Raw genomic sequence first — 21264 nt, forward strand, 5'->3', positions numbered from 1 at the left:
TTAAGTGTTCTCCCAATATTCTCAAATATATAAACATGAAATAACATCGATACTGCCCTCAATTTGTGCAATAAATTGGCGTGTTTATACATAAATAACATGTTTACTGTTGTCCAGTTTTTTAAAGGGCTTTTTTTAATCATTGGAAGAATCATGAAATTCATAATTTTTCCAGAGATATTGCAGCAATATTAATCATCAAGTTTCCCTGCCTCTTATAGATTGATGATCACAGCAGCAGCATTTTTAAACCTCTGAGCATCTTTCTCCCTAGAAGCCGCATAAGTTTCTGAACAGCCAACCGTGGATTTACCCAGGAAATCTATGTTTCCCTGGGAGTGGATCTACGTACTGTGTGAGGCACTTCCCTCCTTTAGATCTTCAGGTTGTAATTTAGAAAATCACTATATCGGACTCATAAATAGTGCCCTTATGACAAGAAAGGGTCTTCTGGGAGTGTCCAGAATATTCCTGTGAAAGAGATTCTCACTGGCAGGATCAGGTCTGTCTTATCTTCTTTGTCTGCCCAGTCATGTTTCTGAATGCTGTTTGCACAATATCCCAGTAAGAAAGCCCATACAAATGTTACAAGTTGCTCTGCACAAAGTTCTGTCCTCATGTTTAGATGGCATTAGTTACATTCTTTTCTTCTGCAATTATGTATTTTTCATTTTTAAACATGATTCCATTCTGGAATGCAAATGCACAAATTTGGATTATTTGTTGTTTAAACAACAGTCCTAGATTTTGAGTTTGATGAAAATTCTAGATCTGGGTCTACCACTGACTATTTGGGCAGCTCTGGGTAAGTCTCTTAGGCTTCCTGGAATTTAGATTCTTCAAAGGCAAAACAGAAGGGGAAAACCCTTCTGGCTCTAAAACCCCATGGCTTCATAATCGTATCAATGAACTTAGCCAAACATCTTCTTTCTTTGTATTTCCACTGAAGGAAAGCAGTAGTGTTTTATTAGTCTTACTGAAATTCTGTATGTAGTGCTAGCTGCTGGTAGTTCCTTTGAAGTGTCTACCTTATTCTGAAATCATGAATAATTATAGCTTTCCAGGAATATCTTTATTCTGATTATGGTGCTCACTTGTAGTTCTTCCACATGCCAAATAGCCTCCACTTATATAGCAGATTATGTGTTCTGTCACAACACTGCGTTAGTGGGAGCAGGCATACAGTATGATCAGTTTTTCACAAGGGGGTAATAGAGTAATTAGCAAATTTACTTAAAGCCACATGACTATAAGAAACAAAATAGCCTTGAAAACAAATCTAGAGTAGGGCTGTGCTTGAAAACTGTGCTGCTGCCACTACAAAAGGATGTAACTTGCTATTGGTGAAATTCAATTAGATTCCACTCAATGAAAGTTTGTTTAGTCAGAGTATCAAATGGCTGCATTCTAGAAACACCTGAGGGAATTTTTCAAAGATACAGGTACCCAAAATCAACCCTGGGCCAACAAAAAAAGACTTTCTGGGAATTAGATTTAAGTAGTATGCTTTTAAGAAGTTTTCATAGTGATTTAAATGTGCAATCAGAGTTTATAATCACTGATTTAGCTATCTCTATGTCCCGCGTACTAGATGAGGACACATTCTTCCCACTACCTTTACCTCATATCCTATCATTCTCTTTCTTGCCCACTCCACTCCAGTCGCCCTAGCCTTGAAGACACAAAGAGCTCTCCTGCCTCAGGGCCTTTGCACTTACCATTACCCCTGTCTACACTGCTCTTTCCCCCACGTGGATGACTCCTGAAGCGGGTCTCGAATGTTTCCTTTCCCTCCTACCCTATCTAAATGGCACACTCGTTACTCTCCATTCACATATTCTGCTTTGTTTTTTCTTTATAACATTTATCACCACCTGATATATATTTTGTTAATTTGTTCAGGATCTATCTCCTTCTAGTAGAATATTATCTCCATAGAAACAAGTACCTTATTTTGGTCACTGCAATATCCCCATTTCCTAAAAGAATATCTGGCATCTAGTAGGCATTCCATAAATATTTGTTGAACAAATAAATGGAATCTAACTGGAGAAATCAGCATGAATAATCCTACTTGGATAACAACAAGGTCCACGATGTTGTTTTTGCTTTCTTCTCTAACTCGATCTCTCACTTTCTCTTCCTTACAGAGTACGTGCCAATAATGTCAAGCTTTTGAAAGTTCCCCCAGGAAGTCTGATATTTCTTATTCACCCCTGTGTCTTGTTCACTCTGCCTGGCACCCCCTTCTGTTTTCCCACATCTGACTAATTTCTATTCATCCCATCTGAGCTCCCATGATGCTTTGCCACACCTTATCACTGAACCTCCATACTGCTTTAAATCTATCGCCTATTATTATGTTTTCCTCACTAGAAAACGAGCTCCTTGAGATCAAGAACTAAGCTTTTATCTATGTTTTGCATACTTGCCCCTTTGGACAATGCCTGACACATGATGGTCAGCCTTCAATAAATGTTTGTTGAATGAATAAGAGTGCAAACCAGCCATGCAAAGTGCTACAAAAACACAGAGGGATGAGTGTATGGGGAGGAGGAGGAAGGGTTGGCAAGTTGTGGGAGGAAAGGTACTTAAATAGATAAAACTTCCTGGGCCTTGCAAGATAAGGAGACTTCCTCCAGGCGAGGTGCAGTAGAGGGCTTTCCAGGCAGAGAAGGCCACACTGGCAGAGTCACAGGGATATGAAAGTGAATGGCATGTTAGGGGGATGGCCACGGCTTGTGTGCCAGTACATAGGGAACTTGAGAGAAATCATCATAGGACAGAAGGTCACAGAGGTGCCCTGAGGGCAGACTGGGAAAGGCAGGAGGCTACCAGGCAAAGGAATTTGGATTTTGGTTTGTGGGCAGTGGGCATTGCTGATGGTTTTGTTTATAGGAGGAGGTAAATTGTCAGAACAGGAGCCCTAGGCAATGTTGCAAAAAAGGAACTAAAAGAGAGGGCTGGAGTCAGAAACCTATTGCAACAATCCAGAAAAGAGATGATGAGTACTTGAACTGAGGCAGTGGAAAACGAGAGGTTGGGATGAAATTTTTTAAAAAAAGAAACACTTAGAAAATCAGAAAAAGTGATTGAGTAGTGTGTCAGTGGAAGCAAGAAAAGGAAGGAATAAAAAAATTACTCAAGCTTGGGTAATTAAATAACACAGGTAATGCAGAAAGAGAAGTGTACTTTCTTGGGAAGAAGGGGAAGTGAAGGAGAGGTTAGGTGATGAATTTAATTGTAGACTTTTTGCATCTACATTATGCTTGCTTCAGATGTTATAATTTACATTTTACTTAAACATTAATGTTTGACTATACCACCTATTGACTTATAATGTTAAAGTGGAAAATGAATCATTAATAGATGCTGATGAACTACAAATTTTATAGTTAGTTACCTATTAAATGTTAACTGCACTACTTAACAAGGAGACCTAAATATGAAAGCCAATTATCTATGCCTGCCATGTACTTTTCAGTTATATTTGAAAAAATTCTGTATTATTTTATCCATTATTTCTCTGGTAGAGCCTTGAAATAGTTCTTTTGAGGGTTTACTGAAAATAAAAACATAAAACATAATCCTGCCCCGAGACAATGACATTTCGTCCATTTAAAGCTGCTCTCATCTCACTTCCTCTCACGCTGAGTTTACACATTTTAATTGTTTCATGATTATAGGGAACACAAGCAGCAGCAAACCCCAGGTTGTTTTGTCATGTTGTCCTCATCCAGCGACTGTAGAAATCTCGATTCTAAGAGAAATAGAAAAGAAATTCATGTCACAGGAAATAACTTAAAACCAAGGTCAAAAATTACGGCTAAAGTTTTGAAACCCTAAGAAATCTCTATCTTATTTAAATTCTCACTTCCTTTCTTTTAGCTGAGGATATTAAAGGGAGGAAACTGAAAAAAAAAAGATATACTTTTAAATATCAGGGTCATTGCAATTTGAATGACTTAGAGAAGTACAGCTGGTATGGTGAAATCTATTTCTATATTTGTCATACAATATTAGGCACAAACTAGGAAGGAAGAAAGAAAGTGATATCATTTGGGTTACTAGTCACGGAAATCTCACCTCCAAAATCTGCCACCACAGCATGTCCATCCTCGTAGAGAAGAATATTATGACTGTAAAGAAAAGCAGACTTTGAATAAACTTTATTTTCTAATCTGATTGGCCCCTCAAGGAAGAAAACAATAGTTACCATTGTTTATCCCATAATCTAAACAAGTCTCAAGGGCTAATAGAGATCTCAGGCCAGTGACTCTATTTTCTTATGTTTGTTAATTCAAAAGGAATATTTAAAAATCGTGATCACTTTATATCTATCTTTGAAAGTATACGAAGTATTCTACTTTAGATAAATCCTCTAAAGTTGTCAAAAAGACTCATTAACTGAAGATCAGATTTTCAGTTCTTTGAAGCTCATTTGCTAACACAATTGTGGTTACAGGCAAAGAGTAAAAGGCATTTGTGAGCATATTAGAGTTAGAGCAGGAGAACCAGCTTGCAGGAACCCTAGGCACAAGGACAGTTACGGGCAGGGCCTGACATGAAAAGGACTCTTTAAGGAAAATGTCTTGGCCAATATGTTCTTGCTACAATCTTGGGACAAAGGAGTGTTTTTAAGGCCTGTGAGATGAGACTAGCTAAATCACTTTTGAAGGTCCTGGGGAAGAAACTGTTTAAACATCATTAAAGTCTCCTTTCCAAACCAGATGTCAAGATAAATTAAGAACATCCTTTTCAAGAACTAAATCAAGGCTAGGACAATCCAAAGAGAGGTCATTTCCCCCACATACTAGTAAACTGAGTTGTGGATATCTTACAGGCAAGCCTATCATGACCCAGGATTATCTTCGAGTGCTTCTTATTGCATACCTTTCTTAAGTACAGCACAGGGAACATAGTCAATAATGTTGTAATAACTCTGTATGCTATTGGGTGGGTATTAGATTTATTGGGGGGATTACTTTGTAAGTTATATAAATAACTGAACACCATGCTATATACCTGAAACTAACATAATATTGAATGTCAACTGTAATTGAAAAAAATTTTCTTTTAAAGAAAAATGAATCATTACAGTATTAGGAGATCACCCAGCATATTTCTTTTAGTGCACATAGACTATACTATATTTATGTATCTGCTCTATCCTTAATAGTTTTGCTTTATGATCAAAATAAGAAAAATATATTTTCTAGTGCTAAATAAGTCAAGTATGATAATATGAATTATTATATAAGTGCTTTCTGGTACTGTCTTGAGCTTTATAAAAAAGTTACTTTTAGATTTCCATCATTAACAAATTTAACTTTTGTTATATATTTAATCATTTTTTATCTACCAAAAATCTAGAATGTGTTCAAGATCATTTTGCTTGTGAAAGCAGTGTTGAAGTAATCTAGGATGTCAAAACAAAACCTCCCAAGATGCTGCCTTTAACTACAAATGATCAATTTTACATGTGATAAGAATCACTCTATCATGACAAAGACTTCTACTGCATCAGGAGCGCTCTAGAAGTTCAAATGCAACAAGAAAAATGCATCTAAATGCTTTACCACTGGATTTCCTGAAGTACTCAGGGGAGTTTTTATATCATAATCCCTTAATATTTACATTTCATAGATACCCTTAAAACACATAATAGGCTGGATTCACTAATCATATTAAATGATCATATGTAAACATCCTGTCCATTGTTTTATTTTTAATTCCAATTAGTGATCTAGAACTATGAATATCAGCATAATCTCGATCTATAAAATAGATGTACGAATGGAATTGCTGTAATTAACCATAGGGAAAGGCTCTCAGAATACCTACTTAACACTCACTTCTTCCAAAACAGCAGTCATTGAGGCAATAGCTTAGAACTATGGATCTACAGAAGCCCCCAATTAAGTTATACCTCTAGGGAATATTTTGTTTATTCATGTGTTTGTTTAAATTTCTTCCAAAGTAAATATTTTATATTACTAAAAATGATTATACCAGCTAGTTGAAGTTGGGAGTAAACTGTTTAGCAATATTTTATTCTGTTAGAGAAACTTAAGGTTATTTGGTCACTGGTCACCAGTACATTATGGTATGAGAGGCAGCAAATCTCCGGCTGCAGGAATTATGTTCATTTCTGTATCTCTAGGATTTTTAGCACACTGCTTATTACATAGGGGTATTCAACATACATTGTTGAACAAATAAATTAATTAAGAGAACCTGAAAATACACAGTCATGAGATTGGAATGATAAAGATTATCCTTTATTAGTTAATATTTATATTAGTATTAGTCAGCAAGTACTTATAGAATACCACTCATCGATCTATCAATAACTACTTAAAATTCAGATAATCCTACAATTGAAAGAGGCCTTAGAACTAACCTAATTTAACCCTTTTAGTTTCTAGAAGAGTCATCCAAAGCTCAGAGAATCTTAGTGTATCAACATAGGTTATATAAGCAGCTAGTGGCAGTGAAGATCTAGAATCCAGTTCAAGTAGGCCACCATCTTAGATTTTAGAACAGTGTCTGGCAAATAGTAAGTGATCAATTAATTTTATGAAACATTCTTGTGTCATTACAGATCTTTCCCCAAAGCATATTTATTGTCTCACGACATTGAGATACTCTGAAAGAAGCAAAGTGATATAAGTTACAGATTCCATCTTTAAGGAATGTATAATCAGCTGATGAAAATGAAGATGAATGTAGGTAATATTAGAATTCAAAGAAAACAGTGTATATTTAAAATTAACTTTAAAGTGGGCCTTGAGGGACAGTCAGCAAGTGTACAAATATTGGCTGAGAACTGATCATGTTCCAGGAAATTTTCTATATACTGATATACAGTGGTGAACAAGACAGGCAAAGAGCTGTGAGCTTATGTTGTAGTGAGGAGGAAATGAGGCAGGGACAAAGGGGAAACGAAGTCCAGGTTGGGGAAGATCTTGGTAGAGGCCAAAAGATGGAAGTGCGTGTAGTCTGTAATAGGAATTACAAGAAGAATGTGCTTACTGTATTGGAGAGGACATGCTGGAGAATAATGGGGGAGGGAGGAATTGAGTGGAGGGAGATGGATTGATTACAAGGGAATTTGAAGGTCAGAGAGTGAATTCCTGCCATAATACAAGGAGCTAGCAGGTTTTTATGCATAGGGTGCAATGCTCTGAAAGTAGAAAGACCAGTGTAATAATTTTAGGATCCAGGTACCAAAAAACTAAAGTAAGAATGTAGAGTACAAAACAAACAAAAATCGATAGGATGAATCCATCAAAACATCTAAAAGGAGTGTCTAAATCCTGAGACAGCTTTGATTCAGAGGAAAAAAGGGAACAAAAAACCAAGGGTCGCTGTCAGGTTTTCTGGTTTGGAGTTCTTAAGTACAAAGCAATAACATATCCAATTAGAAAAGATAGTTTTACCAAAAGTCCTGTGAGTTTTTATGAAAGAATAGTGGCCGACTTAGGAGGCTAAGGAACTTGACTAAAGTCAGTGTTGTGCTTGGCAAGGTTGGCTTTGCCGGGTAAATAACTATGATTTTTATCAAACTGAAATAACATTCAAAGTGAAATCTGATGTCCTAAACAAATAAAAGCAGGTGAAACAAAACAAAGAATGCAGTGACAATTTAGGAACACCGGACAATGTGAGTTCCTAGCGGCAATGGGGCCAAATGTCAACAAATGTCAAAGAGGATGCTATGAAAGTAACACTGCAGAATGAGAGAGCACTTTGGGAAGTGCTGGAACAAAAGAAAATTTTCTATTCGGTTCCAGGTAGTCTTTTGGACTTGTCCACAAGACTTTTTCTAACCACTCAATAACAAAGAAAACTAATTTTTAGAACTACCTCTAAGATTCATCCATTCCTTTTATTTTTTATTTTTTTCAATTAATGTTAAGCCATACTTCCTTTTTGGAGTGAAATAAATGGAGGAAGACAGGTAAGGATGAAGCTGACAGAATCCCTGGTAATGAGTGACAGCAACAAGGTCATCCGATGGGTCATCAGCATTAGTGTTGAGGGTACTTAGGGAAGGGGACAAGCTTGGAGCTGAAATCAGCTAGTACAATAGGAGTGGCATAATTCTTATTAGTGATGAGTTTAAGAGTTTATTGCTGAGATATGTCATAAACTGCAAGTTTTGTGAAGAGTGAGAAATTAAAATTGTGGGTGTGACAGGGCAATAACAGAGTAGGTGGCAGTAAAAATAGAAGAAGTAAACATTGTATGACAGCCTCCTGTGGACAGGCACTGGCACTTTCAAGATTTTTCCATTCCTCGTGAACTCCCTATGTGGCTGGTAATAGCATATCGAGTCTATGGATGGATAATTGAAGCTCAGAGTGGTTATATCAGATGACCAGTATCACACAGCTAGTAAGAGGTGAAGTCAGCATTCAAATTTCATTCTCCAAAGTCTGCCCATCTTTAGCAGAAGCTGACTCCCACGTCATCCAGTCAGGCCCTGAGGATCCAGGAGTGCTACTACTAGATGACTAGACAAAAATTCCAGAAATACTGCTTAGGTGAAGAGAGGCCTACCAGTGCCCGAAATACCTATCTATGTTCAATATACGACTGTAAGATAATGAGACTGAAGTCAATAAGCTACATAGAAACTAATCTAATACCTCTGTACCACCAAGACACAGCCGGTGAAGACTAATCTCCTTCTCTACCAGAGTATGGTTGATATGTCATTTGTAGGTGAATGAAGCACAGTTGGTATGAACGGGGAACTTGCAGTCTGACCTGGGAAGGAAGTCAGGCACGTGAAGGGTGGCAGTGCAATGGAGGCTATCATTAGGATCAGAAGAGAGAAATAAAAAAAAGGTAATGGGCCTTCTGAGACTTTTTCTCCCCCTAGAAGAACACCATTTCATCTGTTTGCTTTTGTATAAAATTTTGGGGAGAAGTGGTCCTCATGTGACACTTTCCAGAGCATTTTATGCATATAACATTTGGTGGAAGCAGCCCTGTAAATCAGATCCTTTTGATTTGAATTTGATAGATGCGCAAACCTGTCAGCAATTGGTAGAGCTGGCTCCTTAACCCAAGTCTTACCATCTGGGAAGAAGGAATCAAAGAGAAGTAAGGGGCAAGAGATGAGAAGACATAGGTTACACCGAAGGAAGGAGAAAAATGGTGAACAGATAATACACAAATATGTACACATAAGCTGTGCACATACACACACACTTGTCTTCTAAAAAACTCTCTGGAAACACTGTTAAGGGTGAATGCCACCAAGGAATGCTCTCCAGAGAGCAGTGAGTAATGGTAAAACTATTTTATTATAGGAAGTTAAGTAGATAGAGGTCAAAAAGTCCTTACTACTTACAGTGATTTTTAGTATTTTCTGGGTTTAACATTTTGATTTATTCTGAGTAGGTTTTGAAAGTCTGTGCGATTTGCTAATTTGTAATTTTCTTGTGTCAAGTAAGGCTTAAATTCAGAAGCAAGTTGCTTGGCTGAGTGTGCAAAGTCAACTTTGCAACAATAGCAGCTTCAAGGACTTTAATGTTGCCTTTGGTCATCCTGTGTTATAGGTGAAATGATATGCTACAATAGTGCTGGCCAGTGTGGGGATGTGCACAGGTTTACTCGTCCCCCTGTGAAGGCCCAGTTCTGTGTTAGAATCTATGGTGTCTGCCTTCCAAGAGACTACAGTCTCTTGGGAATAAAATGCAAACTAAAAGGAAGAAACATTATCATACATAAGCTAAAATTTAAAGTGATTTTCACTGCAGACTTTGAAAAGGATACAGTGAATGTAAGAATTAATTCTGAAAAAAAAAAGATCGTTAATGAAGTAGAAGAAAGGGTCTTAAGAAATAGACTACTGTGGACAGGCACTGTAGCTTGTAGGACAAAAGCATAGAGTTAGAATATTTGGTTTTTGCTATTACTTGTCCTGGACAAATTATAATACTTTAACTTTTTGAGTCGTCCTGTTTCATCTTAGAAAATTACGACAGGAATGAAGGAAATTAAAAGACATGCATAAAATTTTGTGACTGCTAAATAAGTATTTGTTATTATTAATACATATGAGACTTACTTTACAGAGTGTTCATATAACTTAAAGGCAAATGCTCTTTCTAAACTATAAAGCTCACTTTTAGACCTAGAGAATCTCTTCCATTCCTATTGTCTCATTTTAAAAAAAACTACTGCTGCTTTGATTGAATGACTGCATTTCACCAAACGGAGTCTTTGTTCCCCTGACTGTGTTGATAGTGCAGTATTTGGACTTGGCTCCAGCTTTGTCTTTTATCATGAAGCAAATGATTTGGGTCAATTGTTTATGTAACAGAACTGAGTATTTATCTCTTTGAAGTGTCTGTCCCTTACAGATCACTCCACAATAAAGTTCTTTTAACTTTAACAATGCATGCACTTGGCAGAATACAAAATATAACCGATGGCAAGATTTACTTCATCCAAATTAAGCAATGCAAATACAATACATGCACTGACCTTCGGGTCTTTCTTCCATAGTAACAGTTCACCTTCAGAAAAGAATAAGCCGTCTTCAATGTGGGGTGTGTGTGTGTTTGTGTGTGTGTGTGTGTGTATGTGTGTGTGTGTGTCTTTTAAGTGTTTTCTCCAGTTCTCTTTTAAACAAAAGAGAATGGAAGTTAAATTCTGCTGGTTCCTTCAGAACTGAATTAATTTAATGAAGTCATTATGTAAGCATCGTGAGTCTTTTCATTTTAATTACTTGTATTGAAAATTTACCTAAAGTACTCAAATGATTCATAATCAGTTGGTTATGCACTATAGTCCAATACTAATTGTCACTATTAATCAGTTTGGCCTGATTATTAGACCATTTTCCAATTCTGACTTTCTTCCAGAGCTAGACTGAAGTTCATGGTGGCCTTAGAAGAACCAAGGTGACTTGCTCCTCTCACTCTGCTACCATTAAGATTTTTTTTTTCTTTAAGAAGAAAAGCATAAATATTAATTCATTTTTTTCTGAATTATAGAGCCACGTAATTGCCTATGTCAGTTGCTACTAACAAACAATAGTTTAAGGTCACCGTGGCCAACCTCTCAGTGTCCTTATTTGAATAGATGACAGTCCTAGAAATGTAAACCTAATAACAACAGTAGTGCTTCCAGACTTCCTATAAGGCAATGGTTTCTGATATATGCCTGGAGGTAATTAACTTACATGATTAAAGACACATGGCTATCGACATGCCTGGAAGCATTCCAAGGGTTAAATCAGTAGAAGCAATTAGGCTTCATTTTCAATCTCATCACGCTGTGAAAGTCATTAGTTTACAAACACATCTGCCTGACAAGCAATCATTCAGACCTTATGCTGAGGAGCTGGGGATCTGCCTGCCACCACATTTTGCCCGAGTTGCTACGTGATGCTCCAGGACTCTACTCCTGCTACAGGCTTCTCTCTTGGGAGTACCACCTTCTCGACTTTCAGCACATGTCTCTCCTCTTGAACTACCCTTGAAAACCCCTTCTGAACCTTTGCCCCATACCCTGACTGCTTCCAATTGTTTCAAATATAATGTAAGGTGTTAATTAGACCTTTGAAATGCAGTGCAACTCACATCTACTTGCTCTGGAGACTTGTACTGTTTCCCTAAAAAATTCCAAATCATCTACATCAGCTCCTCACAGACATATATATTCTCATAGTCTCTTTTGGTATCTTTCTGCCTCTAATTTTACATATCTATCTCTGCTTCTTACACCATTAGTAACAAAAACTAGTCAAAAAATCATTATCTTCATGGGGGTAACTATTGCAAGTGTTGAGTTTGAGCCTCAGATAATGGAGAGAGTACATTTGGGTTCATAGACCTTATTGATATTTCCTTATTATGGATGTTATGTGGCGATTGGACCCTCAGCAACCACTTGAGGGTCTCTCACAATCTGGGCTGCATACAGAAACCTGGTAACAATTGTACAGTAACGTTGGAAATCATATACTTTGCTTGAGAACCAAATGAAGCCTCTACTTATATTCTTGACACCTCTTTTGTACCTTGAGGCTCACCACAAACTATTCCAGGACTTCTATGACAACCAGAGGATTTTATTGTTCTTCTGAAAGAAAAGTGAAGCATGTGGAACTCTATATTTTAAATTTTATTTCATCAGGGCATCCCTCCTTGTCGAAAGCTAGTGAAGCCCAAGCCCAGATTTCCCTATTAATCCCTTTGATGGTACTTCTTCACTAAAAATAAGATCTATAATTTTATTTTTGCATGCTTCCAGAAAGCAACCCAAGTTTGGCTTCATACAGATTGACTTGAGATAACTCGTATTTACCCCTGGTTCTTCTTCAGAAAAGGCATGCAGGGGAAGAGCCATGTTGTCAGTGCAATAGCATCCCAAACTCATTCAAGAACAGCAATATACAGATCTTGAACATAATCTAGGTAAGAGAGAAGGAATTTACCAAAGCCCCCTATTATGAACTTCTAACACTGAAAGCCTAATTTCAGTGAACTTTGGAAGCCATGGAAACAGAACTAGAGAACTCCAGTAAATGTGAAGGATTGCAGAACCTCGACTTATTCCTAAAACAAACTTCAGTCTGTCAGTAGAAGTATATTTGAAGGCTTACCTCTAAAGCTACTGGATTTGTCCCACTGCCAGTGGGATTGAAGAGGTGGATTATAAGATTTGTATTGTGGTTAAACTCATTTATTGAGAGTAATGTGAAAAAACTTCACACTCTTCACTTACTATTTGCTCAGCACCATAAAATGCAAGTGCAAGAGCGATAATGACTGACTAAATTTCACCACACACACACTATTGATTGTGAGGTTTCTACGAATTAATGGCCTAGAATAAACAAGCAAGTATAATTGACATTTCTATGGCTACAGTTATTGTTTATCCTTAGGTGTGCAAACTGCAAAATGGAACAATTTTGAATGCTGAAGATGATATCACAGAAGAAGATAGCTATGCATTCGTTATATATGAATTGTTTTATATTAATTTAAAATGGAGAAAGAGAAGAAAGATATTGGAAAATATTATATGGATTATATTTTCTTTATGGGGTCTAACATTTTTCACATGCTTTGGAACCATGGATAAGCATAGGGTTTTCACTTCAGTCTATTGGTTTTAAAACCTATATTTGGGGGTCACAGGATGACAGTGTGAGGAAATTTCTTCTACAAAACACACAGTCAAACTTTAAGGAATGAAGAAAATGACAAAGATATGTGATATCCAAATATGGAAAAGCAATAATTAACTAATCAGATTACTAAAACAAAGTCACAAAACTAAAAGCATCAAAGAAGTTTCCAACTTTTACTCTTCCACTAGCACCTAAATGCTGCTTTCTAGTAATTTTTCTGAACACTGATTTTTTTTTTAAATACTAAAAATTCCACTTTGTAGGTAAGCCCTGAAATGTATTGGAAATTTACATGTGATGAGAGCGCATGCGTCTTCCAAAACAAAACACCAACAGGAAAATAATATGAATGTCTATGAAGCAGAAACTTAGGGGACTTAGATAAATGAGAAATGTAGAAAGTAATATTTTAGAGTTGGAAGGGATATTAGAAATTATTAACTTATCTTTTTAAAAGGAAGAATTTTAAGAGCTTTATATTTTGCCAAGATCACCTAATGGGGCTCCTGACTAATAACTGTTCTTTTTTCCTGCATCACTTACAACCTTTTCCTAAATTTCTGAGGTTCCAGGCATGTCTCCAGCCCCTGGTAAGTGTGGAGATATAGGTGCCAACTACTTGTACCAAAACGTGTCATAGGACTCTTCTCATCCACGTTTAAGAAGCCAGATCTAATACTAACTCGTTGGCAATGTGTCATGGGCCTTCTGAGCATTCATCTAATACTCAGACACAAGAAGTCTCTGATAACCTTCTATCTCTGCATAATAGCATTAAACACTAGACACTAATGGGGAAAAAAGAAACAGAAACAGAGAGAGGAGAGAGTAAGAGCAGAAATATACGAAAAACAAATAAGAGCAGAGAAATTCAGTGAATTAGGCATGCAGACACTATTGATATTTTGTGTGCCGAGTTTCTTGTTAAAAGACACAGAAGTACGTGTACTTGTGTTGAGCAGAGGAGGGCTGAGCTTAAAAATAACAGCTGAGAGGAGAGCTGAGCTTTAACGACAAAAAAGGAATTTTCCCACATTAAGCAGAGCAGCCTCAGACTTGGGTAACTCCAGGAGAGCAGGGGAGGCGGCTCTATCTCTGACAAGCAGAGGCTATGCTCCTGCCGAGCTCGACCTCTAAGGAGTGTCCCTTCTAACCTCTCAGAATGAGCTACAAATGAATGTTTTAAAAAAGTATGTTTCAGGGGAATTTGTTTGCAGCACTTTCAAAAGCAGGGATTTGTAGGTAACTTAGGACAGGAAACCTACTGGACTAATCTGAAGCTCCAGCTTTTACTATGCTACCTCCATTCTCCTCCAGTGAGCACAGAGGGACTAAATGCCCACACCTCTGCAAAAGCACAGGTTAAAAATGTACTTAGCCCCACATGCCTTTCATCAAGGACACTTTGAAAATTCAAAGAAACGAATGAGTCTATTTTTAAGAAATTCACTGAACCATTCAGCATCTCTTGAGTTGCTAAGAGGAGCTGCTGGTTTTTTTCAAGACACTAGATAGTCTATACCCGTGAGATAGAAGTATTAGTCACAGAAATGTAAGTTATCAACCATGACAGTTTAGGGCAATTTTAGTTCTAACCTTTTGTCAATGCTGTATGACTATCCCCACAATATCCCTTGGCTTCTTTCTCCCTCTCTCCCTTCCTTTGTTCATGTTGTTTCCTCTAAATTCAAATTCGCTTCCAACATTTCCTCTAAATAAATATCCCCAATTTTCAACACCTCGACCAGTGATTTCTTCTTATCCTAGTTTTGACAGTGCTTGTCTCCAGCAAGATTATAAGCTCAACAAGGACAAGACCAATGAGCCGGCGAAACTATTGGTGATCAATAAACATTTATCGAATTAAAATTTCTTCTCGATACTAGCAGAGTAAAGGGCAAGAAAGAGTAGGAATGATGGGAATATTTTATAGGGTGGTTATATTCAGCAGTAACTTTTCCTAAATCCCATAGAATTGAATTCTGTAGTTTCTCAGACCAAATTGTTATTTGATATTTTTCTATAAAGATCCAAATTTGCGACTCAAAATAAATTCTCTGAGACTTAAGACCTTAATTTCCCCCTTTTTAGTCTTAGTCCAAGAAAATTCTTATCTGTCAGCGTCCTATATGACCAGCATTTACCCAGCAAATATTTGGTTAATATTTATTGACATCTACTGCACTGCTGAATATTGTGCAGGACACAGAAAAAGCTTTAGAACAAACCCACTTTTCCAGTAAAGATAACAAAATGAGCTGAATAAACACTCCTTACTCTCCCCTTCCAATTGCTGACTACCATGCATAAGCCAGGCCCTTTTGCCTGAAGCTCGATTAACCTCATTTACTCCTCGCCCGCATGCTCTTCCTGACCACTGAAGTCCCAACCCTGCTTCAAGAACGAGCTTAGGTCTTGCTTCCTTTTTGAAACGTTATCCAAATATTTCGGCCTATGCCAATGACTTTGAGACTGAATGCCTATAACACTATTTTCAGTTCCATATATTTGGTACTCTGTATATGCCTTCTTTTCTTATTTATTTATTTATTTATTTATTTATTTATTTATTTATTTATTTATATATCTATTTCCCCCAATAGATTAAAACTGTTCTTGAACACTTGTTTATCTCTGGCATATAGGACTTGGCAAATTATAGCAGCTCAAGAAACAAGGTTGTGAATAATCAATATAGCTACCAATACGACCTCCTGCATTTTTCAAAGTAACTCTCTCTCTGGACAACATTCTATTTCTCTCCTCTTCTTTATAGTCAATATTCTTGAAGGGCTTTCTTACACTTATTTCTTCTACTTCTTTATTGATCATCCCCTCTTCAATCCAGTAGTTTCACTTTTTCCTACCACTTTAATAAACCTTTCCAATGTGACTTCCTGTGTTGCTAAATGTAATGAACTCTTTAGTTCTTGTACCATAAATATCCTGAGCCCTCTTACTTTTTGACCAAAGCTTGTTTCTCTTAGTGTATGAGATCACCATGAATCGAGTTATTCAAATAAAAACCTGGGAACCATCTTTGATTATTTTCTATCCTTCACCCCCTTAAAATCAGTTACCATGTCCTGTTGATTCTACTTTCCTAATATGGTCTACATTTGTCCAGTTATGCTTTCTACATATTAAACACTTATCCCTTTTAGACAAGTCAATAATCTAAAAATATGTTTGTTACTATCCCATTTGTACAAAAGAACTACTTATAGGAGATCTCCTTTCAAGGTGCTGGGTATTAAGTAAAAAATAATAGGTTACACACATATCATTATGTGTTAGGCATAGATCAAAGCAATATGTTAATCAATTTAATTGTCACACGATCTAATCAAGTGGATATAATTATTACACCATTTTAAAAATGAAGAAATTGAATAGCAGAAAGGTTAAGTAAGTTCCTAAGGTAACACAGCTAGGTACTTTGAATTCCTCCTCTTATTTAGTCTCTGTAGTAGCCTTATATGGTGGTAATAATAGTTCATCTTACAGCTGAGGAATTGAGGGTGAGAAGCTTAAAATAATTTTCCTAAGGCCACCACACATTTGGTAAAAGTGTCAGAATTATGATTAGAATCCACATCTAGTTGGCCTAAAAATTCATTTATTTTTCTACACACATGCTTTGACAGGGTCACAGAAAATGGTTTAAAAAATTAAATTAAAAAGTATGGCCAAAATTTATAATCTGCCACATTCATTTAGAAACATTTACTTTGAATGTTTTAATGGAAGCAAAGAGGATGAGTATTAAAATAGTGAAGTGGAAAGTTAAAGAAAGTAAGTTTAACAAAGGACAAAAATGGTGACTAAGGAGAAAAGGACGAACACAGACAGGGAAGAAAAAGGGACCACATGAAGGGGAGGTGAGGTGTGGGAGTGGTGAAGAGTGGCTGTGTGGTTAAGCGTGGTGGTGTTGGAAGGGACTGATGGCATCTGAAGGAGGACTTGGGCTGAAACATGAAAGGATGAATTGCCTTGATAGTGTTTAGAAAATCTAATGAGAATGTGTTAATAGAAAATGTGATATGTGACTAAATAGTTCAACAACATGCATATTTCATGATGTTGGCTTTATGTGACTTAGTTATCCATTAATCTACCTGCTGAACCAAAGCCAAAAGGTACCCAGTGATTTTATTCAAGTTTACTAACAGCTACCCAGACTTTGCATGCAGCCTGAAGTGACAAATGATTAGTATTCTAAAGAAGTCTACAAACTACCCAGCATGTTGTAGATACTTTGTATTCTACACTTACCTAGCACTGCAGAACATTTTATTCCTAAAGAATTTAGTTTTTGATTTCTTTTTTTTGTTTTTGTTTTTGATTTGTGTACAGCTCTTCTATTTAACTCCATGATGATGGAAACATCAGTCTTATTTATAAATGTTACCCACGCACCTCATATAGTCAAGGAAACAAATGTGAACATCAACTTGAATCTGTGATCTCCAGGATATGATAATTTGGAGAGGCCCCAAACTCAGGCCCTTGAAGACTGGTTAGAGAGCACTGTGGGATGTAGAACAAGTAAGGGATTGAGAATCGAAGCTTTTATGTTCGAATATTAGCTCTGCCGTTTAACAAACTGAGTGAGTTTGGGAAAAAAATTAATTTACTAAGCTCCAAACTTCTCTTTTTTAGCATTGTGAGTTTTTTTAAAAAATAAAGATTAAATAAATACTTGTGAAAATTTCATGAGTAGAAGCCTGACACATAGTGTTTCCACGATAAAGAAAGAAAGAAAATGAAATGCCAGCATTAGAGAATTAATAAGATGATTTCTCATAAGACAGAACAAAGATAACTCAAATAAATGATACATTCTTCACAGAATAATAAAATGTGTATATACAGCTTCACTTTATGATATGTTTAAGGATGTGTGAACATTCTCAAACAGAGCAAAAGAACAAATAAACATGTAAAAATCACCTTAAGGCATTATGTCATCTAGAAGATATGCTAATACTTTATTGTTCCAAAGATTATTAGTGATTACATATCTTAAAAGGGTTAATTTAGTCCCCCAAATTTAAAATGCCCTTTCTTAGGAGGAGTAGGTTTCTGAGAAGAAGCAATAAAATTGAATAAGGTAAAAAGCAAAGAAATCCGAGCTCTTGTTTCTCCCCCGACTTGCATGGTTACTGTTGGTCTTTCAGATTTTGTTGCACTGGGCAAGAAGCTTTCAGAAGGTTGCTAAATGGAGTCTGGTGATCAGCAAGACGTTCATTTTAAGAGTGTAATGGTGGTAATCTACACAGTGGTCCTGAGAAGGCCCGCCTCTGTGACATGACTTATGTCTTTACTCCTGCCGGCTTCTCAGATGACATGAGTCCTCTTATCCTTTAGCAATCAGTCACTTTTCCTTGTAAGGTTCTACTAATTTCTTCAGGTTACAATCATTGTTCTTTCTAGTTTAAACTCTTATGGCTATAGTGTAGTGGAAAGAATAGTAGATTCAAAACAAACAAACAAACAAACAAACCAACAAACAAACAAGACTTAGATTCTAGTTCAGCTCTGCAAATAAAGTTTTTAAAAAAATTACTCAAATTATTTATGTGAGCTGAAGTTCACTTATCTTTAAGAACTATCTTGTCAAGTTATTGTAAGGATTACACAATAAGTCTGTCTGACCTTAGTAATTTGCAAAACACTATATAAATATAACCATCATTTATGTGCTGCATCCTTCACTCAGCACCTTAAAAGCATGAACCATCCTTTTATGTCTTTGAATATTCAGGGATTAGAAGTTGATGAAGTTTTTGTTTTTTAGACACTACATTCAGTAGATATTATTCATGCTGTGTTGTGAGGGTTGGCAAATGTCAGGAAATGTCTTTAAACTTCATAGGAACTCTTAAGAAAATCTCAGTAATTTCTCTCCCATCTAGAAGGTAACGGGTAACTGATGACGACTATGGATGGAGGTAAAATAGTCACGATAAGAAAAAGAGCAAAACTATTTAAAATTCTGGACAATACAAGTAAGAATAAACCATTTTTTCCTCTTTTAAGGTGGTATATAAATTTGAAGTCAAACAATTATTTTCGAAGATTGGTAAAAGTCATATTTCCAACTTGAAAGAGCTACCATGTGATAATGTTTCCTCTGACACTTACTGTGGTTCCTGTTAAAACTGGTATCTGTGGAACATTGTAACTTAATGCCTATATTGCCTTGTTATAGCTTGAGTGGAGGCATTGAAGTTTAACTGCAACTGCTTTATGGCATGATAAAGAAATCTGAAAGTTACGATGCTGCTTGAAGTGTTTTTTCCCGATAAAGTAATAGTTGGGAGATATATGCTGTTATTTGATAATTTTGAAAGCTTTGAGAAAGCTACAACAGCTTGGCAAAACATAGCTGGCCAGAAAAACTCTTTGAAGTGTTTCTCAAGCCTATCCTCAAAGGCAAAGTAAAAGTCAAGACAGACACTTCAGGAAAGTACATTCCAGCACCTGCTTCTGGCAGTCTTGCTAGTATCCTTTATTGTTCTTTTCCTTCTTTTTGAACAATTAGATGCATAAAATGTATCACAGGGAAATGAAAAATGTTTATTTTCAAAGGGGAGTTTTAAAACGTATACATTTAAACATAGAAAATGTCTAACAAATACCTATTTGCAGTTTTACTCTTCCAAATATATTAGACTTTCTTCCATATAATTTCTGGCTTATATTTATACAGATTTCTACCTCTCTGGCAGTTACACATGCATAAACACACATGCAAATCTATTCAATCATTTCATACATATGTAGTAAAGGATCAAAATGCACATTTCAATACTAAATACTGGTGAAAATGGAGGAACAGTACCTCTCATTCATTACTTTTGGGAATGCAAAATAGTACAGCCACTTGGAAGAGTTTAGCAGTTTCTTACAAAATGAAACATAACTCTTATCTAAAGGTCCAATAATTGCACTCTTTAGTATTTACCCAAAAGAGCTGAAAACATGTCTACACAAAAACCTACACATGTCTACAGAAGCTTTATTCACAGTTTCCAAAATGTGGAAGCAACCAAAATGTCCTTGAGTAGATGTATAGATTAATAAAATGTGGTATATCTATCAATGGAATAATTTCAGTGCTAAAAAAGAAATGAGCTATCGATCCATAAAAGACATAGAGGAAACTTAAGTGCATATTACTAAGTGAAAGAAGTCAATCTGATAAGACTGCATACTATATCATTTGAATTATATGACATTTTGGAAAATGCAAAAGTACAGAGATAGTAAAAAGATCAGTGGTTGCCAGGACAAGGTGTAAGGGAAGGATGAATAGGCAGATCACAGAGGACTTCCAGGGCAGTGAAACTACTCAGTATGGTGCTATAATAGTAGATATATGTCATTATAAATTTCTTCAAACCCATAGAAAGTATAACACCAAGAGCAAACAAAATATTAACTATGGACTCTGGCTAATTAATAATAATGTATAATTCAGCTTCATCAACTGTAACAAAAGTACCACACTGGTCAGGCATGTTGACAATATCGGAGGCTATGCATGTGTGGGGTAGAAGGGATATATGAGAAATCTCTATCTGCCTCTCAATTTTACTGTGCACCTAAAACTGTGCTAAAAAGTAGTCTATTAACTTTTTCTAAACGTATGTTTCTTCTAAATTTTTGCCTTTTGTCTCTCTTTCTGAGTCCATGCCACTTAATTTCATTCTCTCCTTGGATACTTATTATTTTCTATTTTGATGTATAGCCATTTACATTATGTTATACTATTTTAAGATATTCTGAAATCTCTTAGTATAATATATGTCTTCATTATCTCTATACTTAGTATGGTCCTAATACACCATTTCTGGCATTCTAGAAATGTGTATTTAATGAATAAATGAAATCATATTTAGCTTTGCCATCTATTTCCATTTGTTATGTTACTTTGATAATATCCTAGGTGGATTATCAAAATTTTCTAACTGAAAAAAAAAATTTCTGTTGATAGTAAAAACAAGGGTGAAACTTTTACTTGAAAAACGACCAATTGTATTCTGAATATCTAAGTTTTAATATATATTCTGAATATCTAAGTTGTAGACACAGGT

At 36.1% G+C, this 21264-nt stretch overlaps 1 protein-coding gene across 1 annotated transcript in view; it reads right to left on the reverse strand.

The window, feature by feature from the left end:
• Positions 1–21264, reverse strand: part of LOC105295867 (serine/threonine-protein kinase TNNI3K) — a 268258-nt gene that overhangs the window by 88694 nt on the left and 158300 nt on the right. The window contains exons 18-19 of the mRNA XM_011365693.1: positions 4087–4139; positions 3708–3760 (exon numbers count right to left, since the gene is read on the reverse strand). Of these exons, the coding sequence (XP_011363995.1) occupies positions 3708–3760; positions 4087–4139 (106 nt within the window). The remainder of the gene's footprint in view (positions 1–3707; positions 3761–4086; positions 4140–21264) is intronic.

The sequence above is a fragment of the Pteropus vampyrus genome, unplaced genomic scaffold, assembly GCF_000151845.1.
Source record: "Pteropus vampyrus isolate Shadow unplaced genomic scaffold, Pvam_2.0 Scaffold115, whole genome shotgun sequence".
Taxonomy (NCBI): Eukaryota; Metazoa; Chordata; class Mammalia; order Chiroptera; family Pteropodidae; genus Pteropus; species Pteropus vampyrus.